The 16348-nt window shown below is 34.6% G+C and overlaps 2 protein-coding genes across 8 annotated transcripts; both read left to right on the top strand.

Moving 5' to 3' along the window:
- The first annotated feature begins 57 nt into the window (after positions 1-57).
- On the top strand, positions 58-9399 carry LOC133306211 (uncharacterized). 7 transcript variants are annotated; one of them, XM_061506504.1, is made up of 13 exons: positions 58-1983; positions 2136-2312; positions 3618-3962; positions 4156-4868; positions 5007-5125; positions 5452-5560; positions 5663-5702; positions 6004-6093; positions 6201-6300; positions 6393-6532; positions 7218-7320; positions 7890-8620; positions 8790-9399. In XM_061506504.1, the coding sequence occupies exons 4-13, from the start codon at positions 4730-4732 to the stop codon at positions 9091-9093; spliced, it is 1875 nt and encodes a 624-aa protein (XP_061362488.1). In that variant the 5' UTR covers positions 58-1983; positions 2136-2312; positions 3618-3962; positions 4156-4729; the 3' UTR covers positions 9094-9399. The 7 variants fall into 7 exon arrangements, with proteins under 7 accessions (XP_061362488.1, XP_061362491.1, XP_061362490.1 ...); XM_061506505.1 differs by lacking the exon at positions 58-1983 and having other exon boundaries at positions 2010-2312; positions 3618-3794; positions 3902-3962; XM_061506503.1 differs by lacking the exon at positions 58-1983 and having other exon boundaries at positions 2010-2312; positions 4156-4234; positions 4691-4868.
- A 4247-nt stretch (positions 9400-13646) lies between these two features.
- On the top strand, positions 13647-16320 carry LOC133306205 (uncharacterized; the record flags this gene model as incomplete). The annotated part of the gene is made up of 5 exons (XM_061506496.1): positions 13647-14177; positions 14272-14497; positions 14602-15047; positions 15321-15689; positions 15787-16320. Coding segments are annotated over exons 1-5 (2106 nt in total), but the record flags the coding sequence as incomplete, so codon positions are not given.
- Between the last annotated feature and the right edge of the window lie 28 nt (positions 16321-16348).

Below are 16348 nucleotides of genomic sequence, written 5' to 3'. Positions count from 1 at the left end.
TTTTTATACCAGACTGCCACGTGTCATAATTCGCTACCATTGGTAGCGAATTTCATGGCCAATGATTTCATGACAAGTGGTCATATTGCAGACTAAATTCGCTACATCTGGTAGCGAATTATGACACGTCAACTTTTACTTGCGAAAGTGTGCCACGTGTTAAGAAATCATTGGCGAACATAATTTGCTACCAGTCGTAGCGAATTATGCTTACGTGGCAGTCTGGTAAAAAGTACTGTTCGCGTGGCATTTGGGTAAATTTTTTGTCAAAAAGTGGCATTTTGGTCACTGTTCCATATAAAAGCCTTCACGGGTTGCGTTTGTTCATTGCATAATTTTGAAATATAAAGCCTGTCTCTATGCTTCTTGTATTTACAAAGATAAGCAACGCATATTTGTAGCTTCAATTATGTTGAGAGTTCAAATGCCAAAACATTCTTGCTTTACCATTTCTTTCTCAGATTGGCATCCAACGCTAGAAACATTCTTGCTCTTTCTCTCATCTTTCACAAAGTCACAGATATCCAATATTATATGTCTGGCATAGCCTGAAGCAATGCTGATAAAAATATCTACATAGAAATTGTCCTCTTTATTTTTCTTCTTGTTAAGTGCTGTAATTGCAACTGTCATATCTTTGAGAGTATCTGCAAATTGCCGTGCCTTCAGTGTAATATCTTGCCTCCTTACTCCTTAGACTCATTCGAGGTTTCGAGTAGATTAGGCTGAAGCATTTTTTGGTGTCCAGATGCATTCTTTTCACTACCTAAACTAAATGTAAAGCTCTCTTTGTCTGCATCAGGGAGAGGCTGAGTTTCTTTGATATAGAGTTTCTTTCACCATCCCTGTAAAATGCTCCTTTATCTGCATTATCGTGCAGCTGAGAGTATTTGGTAGTTTTTATAACCACCTATATCTAATGCTATGGGGAATGGATCATCTCAGGTTAAATTTTCACTTGATCTTGATAGTTTTTCACAAATGTTGATAAGGTCTCACTTATTTAATGTCTATGAAGAGATAGGTACAAAATTTTAATATAACAAGATCTAGTGAAAAATACACGAGAGGATCTTATAACTACAACAGGGAATGGCTTAGACTCTAGCGTAGATCTCTTGCCACCTGATATTCCCTTTTCAAGATTTGACGTACGACACACTCATTTTTCTCCTAGGTGTAACTTTTAGTTCTATAAATCAGAAGTTGTGATGAACCTCCAATTAGTTCTATCCTCATCCCATGTTTTATCATCTGATATCACAATGTTAAAAGTGTTTCATCCCATGTTTCATCATCTCATATCACAATGTTAAAGTATTCCAGTTAACAAGCATATTTATCTCATTGTTTTGCAGCTTTTGCTTAACATTGATCTGGACATGTAAAACGATCTTCAGCCACCCATCAAGTAACAATTATCCATTTTTTTTTTTTTTTTAACTCTATCCGAACGCCATCTCTCTTTTCGTCTCTTGACACCCTTTTTGAAAGGATACATTCTCTTCAACACATCAACGTTACACTTGAACTTAATTTTAAGTTAAAATGTTGGATTATGTCTGCCCAGGTTTATCTACTACATTCTTTGTCGGTTCTATTCCCTTTGTGCCTTAGCCCTCAAGTTGCCCGCACTAATAGAGGAATCATAATGACATTTCCCTTCTTTTTGGCTTAGCCGTTTAAAACAAAAGAAATAGAAGTTTTCAAAGAAACACCGGCAGTGCTACAGTGCATGACCACTTACATAATAAAAATTACCTCAAGACAATACTTTTTACCACATTTATGTTACCAGAAGCAAAATAAAAAAATAAAAAAAATACGCATGGTATATTTTTCATACTACATCTCATTTTACTCCCTAACCAGTCCCTTACATACAAGAGAGAATATGCAGAAAGTACGCGTTACCGATATGCGGAGATCAAACACGTCACGCATTCATCCAAGTTTTGTGTGTGGATAACATAGGTTTATAAGGTCAGTCAAACTATCAAGATGAGGACATCATCTTCTTCTGTATATCTGTAGTAAGTATTATATTTATCATTCAACAAGTGACACTTAGATAAAAAAAATATTTTTCTCTTCTTTCTGTACAAGCATAACTGTTATTTTTCATTTTTTATTAGATAGATGCACTGAGTGAATGGTACAGCAGTAATATTATAGATATTTCCGAAGATCACAGAGACTGTTCCAGATTGATTGGCATCTCAATACTGGGTTCACAATGAGTCAATGACATAATGGTCCTGGGTCTAAAATTTCATGAATATACTACAGGCAGAAAATTCAAAGAGGAAAAGGTAAACAAACAACGGCCAAGAATAGGAATAAATTTTTGGTGTTACTGTTGTACCAAGATTCAGTGCATCTCATCAATGAGAGCATTACACATCATAGGAGAGAGAACAAATTTATCAGAGAAAATAAAACTTTAGCTGATTGGTGGGATGTACTGAATCTTTGGTGCTACAGTAGCACGGAAAATTTGTTCCAAGAATAGGAAGGAGGCCAAGCTCCTATTTTAGACTTTCAAGAGGGACGTGATGATTGAACTTTGCTCTTACCTGGGACAAAAAGAGAATAGACTTTGAACTATAGATAGAGAGAAAGGTTTTATTTGATTGAACTCTGTTTATCAACCACAACCTACAAGCAGCCAAGCCAACTGATTCGGATACACAATAAACCAGTTGATAATATTGAGTTTTACATAATTGATTTGATTTAAAAATTAATTTTCATATTTAAAATTCAGTTCTAAATTATAATTTAAATTGATTTGAAAATCAAGTTTTTAAAACACATTAAATGTAATTTGAATTGATTTTACTTCAACATTTTTCATCGATACATTATGGGGTCCTTCTTAATAAATGCTATAGCAACTTAAGTTGTGGGTCAAGTATAAAGTTTCATCAATAATAATGTTTGAAAGATGCAAGTTGTACTTTGTGCATTACTATTTAGGCAAGATTTTATGTTACCATAAAAAGTTTGATAATCCTAATTTAAGCGATATTATGAAGTAATGGTTAATTTAATTAAATAAAGCATCACTCTTTCTTCCTATCAAAATAAGAGTAGAATCGTCATATTAATTAGAAACTCTATTAAAAAAAACCTGGATAGAAAAAAATACAAGAGAATAAATAATAATAAAAAACATAGGGCGAAAAATGATTTAAAGGCAAAATAGAGTAGGTATTTAAACTTTTCCCGAAATGTTACTGCTATATGTGTTGCTATATATCAATATATCTTATTGTTAATTGAGCGCATCCACTTATTTTTTGATAACTTCTCTTTGGTAACTGTATGTGTTGCTGTATATGAAAATAATCAATTATAGAGTATATAACTATTTTTTATTTGCATAGTAATTGATGTTTCTTAATTGCGGAGTTTTGTTTCTGCGAGATAATTACAAAGTTCTACATAGTGTTGTAGCTTTTTCATCTCTCTAGATAACACAAAATCAGTTCTTTCTTTTAGCGATTAACCTAACCAAAGACACCGACAAAAAAATTTAATTTTTTCTCCGTGCAATTTGATTTTTTTTCTCGGTGCATCTCACAGTTACACTAGTAGTATGTAATATTTACCAGACACCAACCGAAGTCAAACATTGGCAATGGAGGCAAGAACGAGATTGTGTTTAGATCACCGTTGCCGTTTCGTGAGAATCAATAAAAGAGAGAGAGACACGTGCGTTCACAATTCTTTGTACTTCCTTCCTGAACTTTCTATCAGACACAGTGAACAACTGTACTCGCAACCCCATTGTAACAAACAACCTAACCTTCGCTTATTTTCACCTTATTGTTGGTATCAAATCAATGATAATAAATTAATAACCTTTCTTCTCTCTCCCTCTCTCTGCCAATCCTAGCTGTGTGTACGTGTGTGTGGTCCCACAAAGCTAAAGTTCTGATTCCAACGTTTCCAACTTGGTTAGTTAACTTTTCTACGCACCTATGTTTCTTCTCCAAAGTCCATTCCATTTACCAAAAACGATGCATCCCTTTTTCTTCTTCTTTATATTTAATAATTAATAGTGATATACTGGTTTGGTTATTCTCGGGAATCTGCCCTCGACTCCGCATGGGTGATCTCACATCAGGTGACTCTGTCTCTTCTTTGTAGGGTGGAATAGTTAATTGGGTCGGTGGAAATTTCAGTTTTTTCTTACTAAAAAGCACAGCTGAGCAGAGGAAAGTTTCATGTAAGTGCAATTTTAATAAAATTTACTATCTGGATTGGATATCAACGCCTCTGTTTTTAGCTATCATGTATTATTGGTTTTGGTTTTGGTTTTAGTCACGTGGTTTCATTAAATTCTGTTAACGAGTGGCTAAGAAATTTCAATTGAATTTTATTATTGGGGCAACTGGTGTAGTTGAGACTTAGCTTTAAATGGGTGTGTTCTACATTTGTAGTGGACATATAATGAGTTTCTTGGCTCTTTTTCTTTTGGTTATTGACATTAGTTGGGCTAATGGGGTGTTTTTGTTCTGCTTTGTTGTACACAAACAATTAATGCGTGATGAGTTGTGAGTTGTACTTGTACCTGAATGGTTAGGCTAGTCTTATTATTATTACCCACAGTGGATTTAAATGATTTTGGAGGATGTTCAGAATCCTATATATGGTTGTTTATCTAATGGTTTTCTGATAGTAGGGTCGTTCTTCTTTCCTTAAGAGATACAATCATACAAAAATGGCCAAAAAACGAAACATTGTGCAGTATAGGGAGAGGTTGGACAAGACTCTTGCCTCACCTGATCTGACAAATGACCACATACTCAAAACGCTTGTCAAAAGTCAAGTCATGCGTTCTTCAAAATTGGAAATAGAAGGTAATAGCGTTCCCTAATTTTGCTTTGAGCTCATTTGGGCAGAAATGGTACTAGCTGAGTGGAATTATAATTTTGATTAAGTTTGTCCCTTTTTTTTTAAATTTTTTTGAAATTTTAAATTTGGTTTGGTTTTTGCAGAATATAAGGAGAAACTATTAGAAACCAAGACTGCTGAGGTATCTAACTTTCTTGATATGTTGAGGAGTGCTTCTGTAGATGATAGTGGAGGATCTAGTAAATCACACAGCGATTGGAAAGTATGTTATCTACTCTGTAGTTTTAGCCATGTTGTGTTTTCTTGATATTTTATTTCCCTATTTAGATCATCATCAATTGATTTAGATCTTAAACTCTTTTGGTTTTATTTATCCAATTGATAAGTTCCTTTCAGAGAAATCAGGGATTTAAAGTGGCTGACGTACCTCTTGCTTCACTGGTTTACCCTATTTTTATAATTCAATGGACAAATGCAATCTTGTGTGACATTTGTATTCTGAATTCTGATTATGTTTTAGGCAGTATCTACATGACTTTTTCGATCAAATTCTCGAGGCATTTTTCATAACTTCACTTTTTTGAACAGTTAAAGCAGGATAACGAAGAGTTTCGTGTTATGTATCGTGAAGGACCAGAGGGAACTCCCTTTCATACATTGCTAGTTGAAGGCTATGTAGATGGGCCTATTGATGTTTGTGAGTCACATTACATCAGCCAAAAAATTTCAGCATCGCCCTTTTAAGCTTAGCAACCAAGGCCATATTATCGATTTTAATGAGTTATTTTCTTCATTACAGGTTTATGCCTCTCATGGGAGACGTCCCTTTACAAGAAATGGTGAGAACCATAGTGCAATATGTGCTTTTAATTTTCTGTATATTAGTCCCTTGACAATACTGAACACTAGTGTCATTTTTTCACTCATGAATTTCTTTACATGGTTGGAAGTTACACCAGTTAATGGAAATTACAGTTACGAGATTTGTTTTTTTGTATCCATCTGATATTATTTTTGTTATGAGGTGGTCCAAGAAGTTTCTGTATAACAGAGAAATTATTTTGAATTTAAGTTAGGGGAACACTACAAATTTCAGTGATACTTCTAGCTGATACCCTTTTCACAATTTTTGTTTCTCAGGTGGCCTCAAACGACTATTCCCACTTTCAAAATTATGGCATCTGAATGTTTGCAGAAGGTTCAGATTGGCGAACAAATATCACTAGTTAGGTTTGTCTTGCCAGCATCAATTAAAAAAAATTGAGTTTTTAGTGTCACTCACCATCCTAAAAGGCTTCATTTTTATGGTTTATATTGCTCCGAATTCTGTAAGAAAGGATGAAGATTTCATGGCCGCTGTCTACGAGGGAGGCTATAGTGCACTATTATGTGTTTGAGTACTTTCAAGATGACTTATTAGTTGTTCTTTTGAATTCGGTAGTCACCTGGATCCTTCTTTCTGTTTCTAAAGAAAGTTAGTTCTGAACTAGATCTAAGCTTCAAGAAATTTGTGCTTAATTTTATTTCAGGTCCCTGAGTCAAAGAGCATTAATGATACCATTAATGGTTTCAACAGGGATGCAATTCCAGAAGCAAAGGATGTTGTGAGAATTGATTTGGTGGGAGGCTTTGTTATGCAAAAGGTGACAATGGAAAGAAGTTACTTTCGGTGAGTTTTAATTGAGCACTCAAACATTAGAAGTATTTTGAATGGAGTGACGATATGAAAGGAGAAACCCGTCACCAGTTATAGAAACCGTAAAGCCCCATATTGGATCTGCTTGATTTTAAAGAATAGGCAAAAGAAAAAAAAGAAAAAAGAAAACTTGGAAGAAGTTTTCTGTTTGAAAATGGATTCAATATTGATATATGGTTTTATTTGTCTGTCATACCCCTGTGGAGCAGGTAATTTTGCTGCTAGATTTTGCAAATGAACTGCGTTAACTTTAGGTAATATCTTTGTACTATGACAAAATTATGATGAATATTATATTGTCTTTGTGATAGTGAGGGCCCTCCTTTCTTGAACTATAAATTAAAAGTATGCAACACTGATTCAGTACTCCAGTCTTGGATTTGCCGATGTTTCTCAGTTTCTGTGAACGGTTATATGTACCTGTTTTGATTGTTCTATCTACGTGATTCTACTGGTTTCCATTATAAGCTACTTATTCATTTCTTACTGGATTCTAAAATAAATATGTAATTGAACTGGTTTTAATTTATAGACTATTGTATGGCTTGACTTCCAACATGTGGTGAAAAATGAAAAAGTACCAAAAAGAAAAGAAATCTTGATTTGCAACCCTGATTCCAAGGCTTACATTTTTTATTTTATTTTTCAAATTTTGTAGGACAATAGCAAATATGGATATAAAGCTGGATTTTGTACCTCCATCCCTTATAAACTTCATTTCAAGGCAGCTCATCGGGAATGGTTTCAGGCTTTATCAGAAGGTTGTAGATTCTTTTCGGATTACTTCTTTTATTAGGCATTCGACCAATATTTATTTTTTTGGCATCTAACTAAAGGTCAACTAATTTTTCAAAAACAAACGAACAAGTTATTAGTATATATAATGCTGCATTAAGTTTAAAATTCTATCCGAATTGTCAGCTTCATGGATTCTTTATTTAGTTATTATTATTATTTGATAAAAGAGTTATTTTTATTAGAAGGAAATCAGGATTACAAAGAAAAAGAGGATAAGATATTCTCCTTATAGCAACCCGGAAAAAGGAAAGCATACAAACACATTAATATGGATTGTTTAATTATTTAACTTGTATAGTAGGATTTGCCCTGGTTTCATGGACTTATAGTCAATTTTGATTGCAATGACTAGTTCGAAGATTGGTTTCAGCTTATTTACCATTTTCTGCTTGCAAATGTATATAAAATATCCTTCCATTTTTATTTTGTATTTTTTTCTTTCATCCGGATTGTCCTCATCTGTATTCTCTTTAGTCAAGGTTTAATAGGAAGGTATTTTTTTTATGATGTCCAACACTTGATATTTTTATAGGCTGTGGCTTCTAAGATGAACCATGATCAAGAATTCATCAAGGCCTTGGGGGACTCATTTTATGTTAGAATTCGGGAAGCTCTATACAACGTTAGTGGATCAAAGGCTATGGATGGGGAAGAGCTTGAGCAAATTCTTCCTGCTGAAGAACTTACTCAAAGTGAGCAAGATGGGAGAAAAGATATATCTTGGGAGGACAGAAGTAACCAATATGCAAATAATTTCAATGGTGAGATTTTAGATGCAGATAGTGAAGAGATTGTAGAAGTACATAGGGAAGAGAGTGCACAAATTGAGGGGGATTTCAAGAAAGTACGTGACATTCCATTTGAGGAAGTTTATACAAGTAGTGTACTGAAGGACAAGAGGAATGGTGAGATTGTAGATGCAGATGATGAAGAGATTGTAGCACCAGATAGTGAAGAGATTGTACATATCATGGATGATGCTAAGAAAGTACATGACATTCAAATTGAGGAAGATGATACAAGGAGTGTACTGAAGGGCAAGAGTAATGTATATATCAGCTCAGAGGTAAAACAGGCTCTAGACACATTAGAGAGGGCTATTTCAAGGCTTCGGGAAAAAGGTGGCACAGTTGATTCATATTCTGCAAAACTTAATCAACTATGTTCAAAAAATGAGGTTAGTGTCGAAGTATCAAGCAGCAATGTACTGGAGAAAATTTCAGAAGAAGAACCTCAGACTAACTCTGAAATCCAAAACTTCAGGTGATTGTGTTACTTTTTCTCTGCTTATTTAAAGGAACAAAAGGTTTTATGTTTATGATTTTGTATCCTTCCATATGGTTTGTTTAGAAATATCAGCCAACTAGTACAGAATGTAGTTAAGTATGAATATATCTTTAACTAATGCTCTTAATCATTTTGGTTCCTTCAGGCACACAGGAACAAATCCTAACTTAAAGGAAGTAAACCATAACAAAGTAGTACCAGCTTCACCAGAGCAGCATCTTTCAAGACCAATTGAAACAAGCCTGGTTGATTCATATTCTTTGGAAAATGGGACAACACTGGACCAGACAATATGTGATAACAAGAAATTAAAGAGTGATGCAGTCCAAGATATGTCTTCAGAAGACCCAAAAAAGTCAAGCAGGCAGAAAAAATTAAATAACTCTTCAGATGTGCCAAAACAATCAACCAGGCAGAAAAAGCATCGATACTGTTGTTTTCTGCATTAACTAAAATGGGTCAAAGTTAAAAGGAGAAAATAGTGTATTTAAAGGCATCTTGTCAGCTTACAACCCAAGCCTCAATAACTTAGTACAGGTTTGCTATCTTGGTATATCTTACTTACTTGAGGATTACTTGTACAATGGTGGTCATATATGTTGGACTAATCTGGTCCATTATTTTCTACCAGTCATATAATATATGTGATATTAATTTTTATTTTTATTTTATTTTTTTTGCTGCTCAGTTCAGTTCATCTTTAAAATGTATTTGGATACATCTAAAAGTTATGAATAAAAAGATCGAATTTTTGTTGCCACAATCTCTGGATTACGAATCATACTTTGTCATCATATACATACATATCTTCAGAAGCTCCTCACTAACTTATATTGATCATTAAAAAAACTTACAATAGAATCAATCTGTTATTAAATATCTTGTATGAGAATAAGTCAAAAGTTTGTCAAAAAAAAGTCCTCAAATAAAAAAAAAATATAAGGTCATCAAATTTGAACTTCTTCAATTAGTTCATTAAGGTTAAAGATAAACATAGGTTGATGAGTCTAATCAATTTATTAATATCATGTCAAACCTTGACAGATAATTCCTCATCCGTAGCGTGAGATCAAACCACATATTTGTTATTACAAATATGAATTGTATGTAAACCATATATTTGTGTTTTCGTCTTTTCAAAGGTAAGATTTATTCACAAAAAACAAATCATCGTAAACTAATACAAATGGGGCTCAAAAAGCAAAAAATGAAGCTAAATAGTTCCAATGAATAAGACACCTAATTCGAATGGCTGATTATCATGTCTAATTTCTAAACAAAAAGTTACTTTAATTAAAATTAATTATCAAATAAGCAAGTAGTGTGGGAAAACTTGTAATTTAATAGGCGCCTGTACAAAATCTTAAAATTGTAGTGTAGATTTCAAATTTTACTTTTTTCTTGCTGTTTTAATTTGAATTCATGAATATTCTCAGCTTGATATTTCCTATGTTTCTTTCTTTACCTTAAGGGGGCGTTTGGTTGGGGTCTTTCCTCAATTTTCCTAGGCAACTGAGTGAAGGATTCCAGAATACATATGTTTGGTAGAAGAGATTCTCACAAAAAGCTGGTTATTCAAAATGCATAGCTTTCTCAATTTAAATGTAAAAGAACATGTTTCGGTACTGTTTGAAAAGCTATTTCGTACGTGGGTTTTTGTAAAAACACGGGTAAACCACTGTTTGTGCTATTTTTTTGTAACCAATATACCCTTTCAAAAGTTAACATAGATGATACGATGGCAATCTTCGGTGTGTGGTCAGGAGCTTAGGGCGCAGTAGGTTCTCTTCCTTAGAGCACCTTCCTGCAAGTAGCGACCGGAAGAAAGCAAGGTGGTTGTCGGCAGAAGGTTTGCTTTCCATGACTATCGACCTCACCCAGCTTCTATTTGTTTATGGAATATGATCTGTTGATGATTCGTAAATCGTTTATCAAAATGAAAAACCCAAAGCTTATCTTCCACTCAGCTAGATTACTCTGTAGAGTTATGTTCATCCTCTTTATGTCCAAAGTTGTAAAAATATTAACAGGACAAGAAGGAAGAACGGAAAGAAGGTTATGACAAACCACCTCTATAGGAGTAAAACATGTTTCTTCTTGTAATAGTTCTTCACGGGTAAACATTAATTTCTGGCCTAAACCATTTTACAGGTTTTTAAATCAAAAGCTTTCCCTGTATCTTTAACCGTAGGGGCAATAGATCGAAAGGGGTTAGTCTAAAGTGGACAACTTTCTTCCCCACAAGGCTTATTCTCATGTAGATTATTTGTGTGCCTTTTATTTGAAATTTTTCATGAAGTATTTTTTGTTATCTATTTGAATTGAGAATTTTGTTCTACACATGCAGATCTTTGTGTTAATATATGATATGTGTGTTTTTGTATATATGAACTAGTAGGAGAATTCGTATTGTCAAATTTTTGGGTTAATAAAAATCCAATTAAAAATGAGACTGCTTGACTAATTATAGAGCTTTTTGTGAGATTATTCCTTGTAATTTACGTTTGTATCTGCTCTATCGTTTTGCAAAGAAGTAACTCAGCAAACCACATCAGTTGAAGCTCGTTCAGTCATATTTTTGGAGTTGTCCTCTCTGTTTCGGTACATGCTGGTGTTAGCTGCATCATACTTCTCCATCACTTGAAGTTCATTGTCCAGATCAAGTAAGTGGTGTTAGCCGCATGTATATGTTATTTGTTGAACTCTTACGTAGAAGTTAAAATTTTAATTTTGTCATGTCCTATAATTGATCCATTTCTATCAAATATATTCATACGCTTATTTTATGGACCCTTGTGACATTCAACCTTTTTTAAAATGATTTGGATCGGTTTGGGTTTAGGGGAAGTAGGTGTTGAAAGTTATGTTAATAATATTAAAAATTTATGACGTTGTGATGATGTTGATGTTGGTGTTGAGAGAATGGCATTGGAGGAGGGTTTTGGTATACTGGGATTCCTTGGATGGGTCTCACAAAACCAAGTTCTTGGCTTAGGCTTTGGATATGTGGTTGTTGTTGTTGGTGGTGGTGGAAAAGTGGTTGGTTGTGGAAGTAAAAGGGATTGGTATTACTGTTTTGGAATCTGAAGGATGATGATGATAAGGAGTTGGTCGAGGTCATGATCAAAGCAAGTATCCTTTTTGGACATTGATGATGATGATGATAAGGAGTTAGGCTAGAGTCCAAACCTCTGTTCCAAAACCCCAAGTCCATGTCCGAATTCTGTTGTAGTACTTCTCCTGCAACTTGAAGTAGGTTTGCTGTTTGGAGGGCTGATTTGTCTTCAGGAGAAGTCTGGTTGTGCTGGGAATAGTTCCATCCTTGCCTATCACAAGCTTTCCCACAAACCAAACAAGTATGTGTATGTCATCCTGTTTTGGCTTCAGTTATGTAAATTTTCTTCCTACTAAGTTTTGTTTTGTGTTGTGCAATATATATATATATATATATATATATATATATATATATATAGGACAATAAATTTCAAGGCTTGGAAAACAAAAAAAATATTAGCATATTGAGATGGAGGGTTGGCTCAGTGAATGCAAGAGATAAGGGTAATTAATTAGAGTTTCTTAAAGGGTGTGATGGGGGTTTTAAGCATTCAATCAATTTTAAGTATTAGTTGCAGTGCATAGATTTGATTGTTTCTGTTGTCGACGGGTGGGGTAGGGTAGTGAGGGTGAGAAAGGGAGAAAGAGAATGACAAATGGAAATGGATAATAAGATAAGGAAGGGGAAAAGATATTAAAAAGGTTAATAAGTTAGGAACTTGTTTTCCTTTTAACAAATGTACTATCTTTTGTTTCCTTTTTTCCCCCCTCTCTCTGATTTGTTTCGATTAAAAAAGGAAAATTAGAACATTCTCTGATTGCTTGAATTACTATCATGATATCATCTTTCCCTTACCATCTTGTTTTATATGTTTTAATTTTTTTTCAAATTACTCTGTGATGATTTGGCTAGGACAAAGAGTTAGCTTTGGTTTGTTAAACTGAAATATGTGCAAACAGATCCCTAAAGGGTTGATTTATTATTATGACTCTAGTTTAAAGGAGAATGTTTCCCTGTTATCAGGAACAACCAAACAATCAATAATGAACTGTTCATACTTTTTTTCCATACTTTGGAAACTTCTCTTGGTCTATTAAATTAAACTAATTTTATGTTTGTAAGACAATGCTTCAAATAGCACAGTATTTATGATGATGGATTACAGCATGCCAAATGAACTTGTTTGCATCGTAGTGAAAAATAAGTCAAAAAGGCTTGTATACAAAATGAAATAGCATGTGAGGGGAAAAGGTTCGAAATTGATATGAAGTTATTTAACTTCACTAGGTTAACTAGCATTTTTTTTTACAGGTCCTACATGAAAGCATGAGTTGTTAATTATATTTAACATGTTAACTTTGTCTTTTTTTATAAGTCATAAATATTTTAGCGGTTTTGGGGTGTTTATGCTTATAGGGTTTACTCTTTATACGTCATATAAAATCTTAGAGATTATAAATAATTGTTTATATGTTTACATTTTGTTGCTTTAAAATAAAAGTCTTTTTTCAACTGTATGTATACTGACAAATAAAACATGAACTATTTTCTTTCAGATCTAAATGCTCTTGGTCGCCTTGTTATGTGCAGTCGAGAAATTATTGAAAAATAGTTGGATTATTAGATGTTATAACCAAAACTGCATTTTTACAAAAACAAGTCATTAAAAAATTAGGTTTATTTGTTTCTGAATTCTTTATTAACTTTATGCTTTTGATAGTCAATTGGTTGTAAAGGTTGCGAACTGATAATATAACAATGTTAATATTTAGAGAGATATAATATAACATTGTTAACTTATCTGCTTTTGAGAGTCATTGGATTTTAAATTCATTTTATTGATTTTAATATTAGAAGAATGTTCATTATCTGTTATTCGATGAGTAAGATATTTCTTTTTTTTGGTAATTACTTAACTTAAAATTTTTGTCCTTGACGTGTTAGATAATGGCCATCGACAATGGAATGGAGTTTAATGTCATACTCGTGCTCATTACTCATTTGGAGTTTTTTCATCAACTGACTAACATGTTTGTCAGTATATGTGCTGTTTTGTTACGCATTGCTGAAAACCGGAGAAATAGACGCAGGAGAGTGTCAGTAGACCATCGTGGGAGGGCTAGAGTAAGGGAAGTGAATTTCCTTAGGATTGTTCACATTAGTGACACAGCGTGTATAGAGAATACAAGGATGGACAGGAGGTGTTTTCATAGCTTGTGTGGGTTGCTTAAAACTGTTGGTAAACTTCAACCGACGAGCCATATGGGTGTAGAGGAGATGGTTGCAATATTTCTTCACATATTGGCACATGATGTGAAGAACAGGATAATTAAAAGACAATTCATGAGATCGGGTGAAACCATTAGTAGACAGTTCTCTAATGTTTTGCTTGCAGTGTTACGTTGTCATGATGTTCTTCTAAATCGACCAGAGCCAATCCTGGAAAACTCGACCGATGATAAGTGGAAATGGTTCAAGGTAATTTACTAGTCCACGTGACTCATAATTCATGCTATACATGTCCGTCACCAATCGTGTCTCCGTGTTACTAATATTATAAATTGAATTATAGAATTGTTTGGGAGCACTTGATGGGACACACATAAAGATTAACCCCTTACAGGGGGACAAGGCCAGATACCGGACTCGAAAGGGTGACATAGCAACTAATGTTTTAGGGGTTTGTTCTCAAGATGGTCAATTTATTTTCGTCTTGCCTGGTTGGGAGGGATCAGCTGCAGATTCTAGGGTTCTAAGAGATGCCATAAGTCGTCCAGACGGTTTGAAGTTTCCTAAAGGTATGCACTATGACTCATATATTGCCATGATAATTTATTGTGGGTCATTTATTTTACTTACTGTATTACATGTTTTGATATAAGTTAACTGTAACTTGATGTAGGATACTATTACCTAGGTGATGTTGGTTACATGAATGGGGAAGGTTTCCTTACGCCATATAGAGGACAACGATATCATCTTAGTGAATGGAGGCACGGTGCCCAACCAAGGACAGCCCAAGAATTTTTTAATATGAAACATTCCTCTGCAAGAAATGTCATTGAACGTTGCTTCGGGATGCTTAAGGGGCGGTGGGCTATTGTCCGATCGAAGTCCTTTTATCCCGTTAAAACTCAATGCAGGATTATTAGTGCATGTTGTTTGCTTCATAACCACATTCGGAGAGAGATGGCAGTGGATCCATTGGACGGTGAAGAAGTTGATATGCAACACGTTGATGATAACATGGGAGCACTTGATTTGATCACTCATGTTGAGTCATCTAATGCATGGACACTGCGCAGGGATCAAATGGCACATGACATGTTTAACACCTGGAGGAATCATGTTTGAATTTCATGTAGAGATGAACCAATCATTTTGCATTTTGTTTTTTGTTTCCACTGTACCGTTATGTACACTTCATGCTATTTGCGTTTATGTTGTAATATGAAGACTTTGACAAACATATTGGGCGTGTACTGAAGTTAATGATTTAACGTTTGTTTATGTTAAGGGGTGTTTACGCAATTGCAGTGTTACTTATGTAAATCGTGTTAATGTTATGGCAGAACACTATTGACATGGTTAGTGTAATGATTTTGAAACTGTTTATCGCAGGTACAATCTACGAACACCGACATTATGACGGATGAAAGCCAGAGTTTCAGAAACAAACGTAATCACACTTGGACTGCCGAGGAAGATAAGATCCTGGTCGAATGTATGATTGAAATTGCACATCTGTGGAGAGGTGAGAACGGGTTCAAACAAGGTTTCTCTAATGCAATTGAGAGGATGATGCATCTCAAGATACCTGATTGTTCACTTAAAGCCATCCCTCACATAACCTCCAGGGTCAAATTGTTGAAAAAACAGTACAATGCCATTTATGAAATGACAGGAGGTTCTGGTGGAAGTGGGTTCGGGTGGAATGACTCGAAGAAAATGATTGACGTGGAGAAGGGAATATTTGATGACTGGGTTAAGGTGCTATAATTTGAAGTTTTGTGTTTCAATTATGTCACCTTGTACGTTTGTAATTTTTTTTTATATTCAGTGTTTAACATGACTTTTTTATCCACAGTCTCACCCAACTGCAAAGGGCCTTTACAACAAGCCTTTCCCCCACTATGATATTTTGGGAACCATATTTGGCAAGGATGCAGCAACAGGAGGTAATGCAGAGACAATGGGACAATCAGTTAATGTCTTGGAGGCAAATGCGGCATGCAATGCAGAGAGTGTGAATGTATCTGACGAGTATCTAGACCTCACAGGGGACTATATACCCACACCGTTACCAGATCCAGTGATACCAGAAGTCCCAATTGAAGAAATTGTGCCGCCGTCAGATGTGTCTACCGCTACTGCCAAAAAGGGAAAGAAACGTGATAGACCAGAAGATCCGTTGGTTGCTCCAATAGTTGATGTCATGAAAGATATCAATCAAAACTACCGTGACGGTATAGACAAGCTTGTTTCATGCTTTCAGCATCAAGCTAATGGGAGTAAAAGGCGGATGTCAATTATGGAAGAACTGGAAAAAGTTGGAGATCTAACAGATTCACAGATGGTTAAACTTGCGGTGCAGTTGGGAAAGGATACAACTCTGACAGATGTCTTCATGCAATGCAATGATCAGCAAA

This window comes from Gastrolobium bilobum, unplaced genomic scaffold (genome assembly GCF_033153095.1).
Source record: "Gastrolobium bilobum isolate Gb01-03AN ecotype WA unplaced genomic scaffold, APGP_CSIRO_Gbil_v1 utg6649, whole genome shotgun sequence".
Lineage (NCBI taxonomy): Eukaryota > Viridiplantae > Streptophyta > Magnoliopsida > Fabales > Fabaceae > Gastrolobium > Gastrolobium bilobum.
Note: the sequence above shows the minus strand (reverse complement) of the source record. Positions and strands in the feature narration are given on the sequence as shown.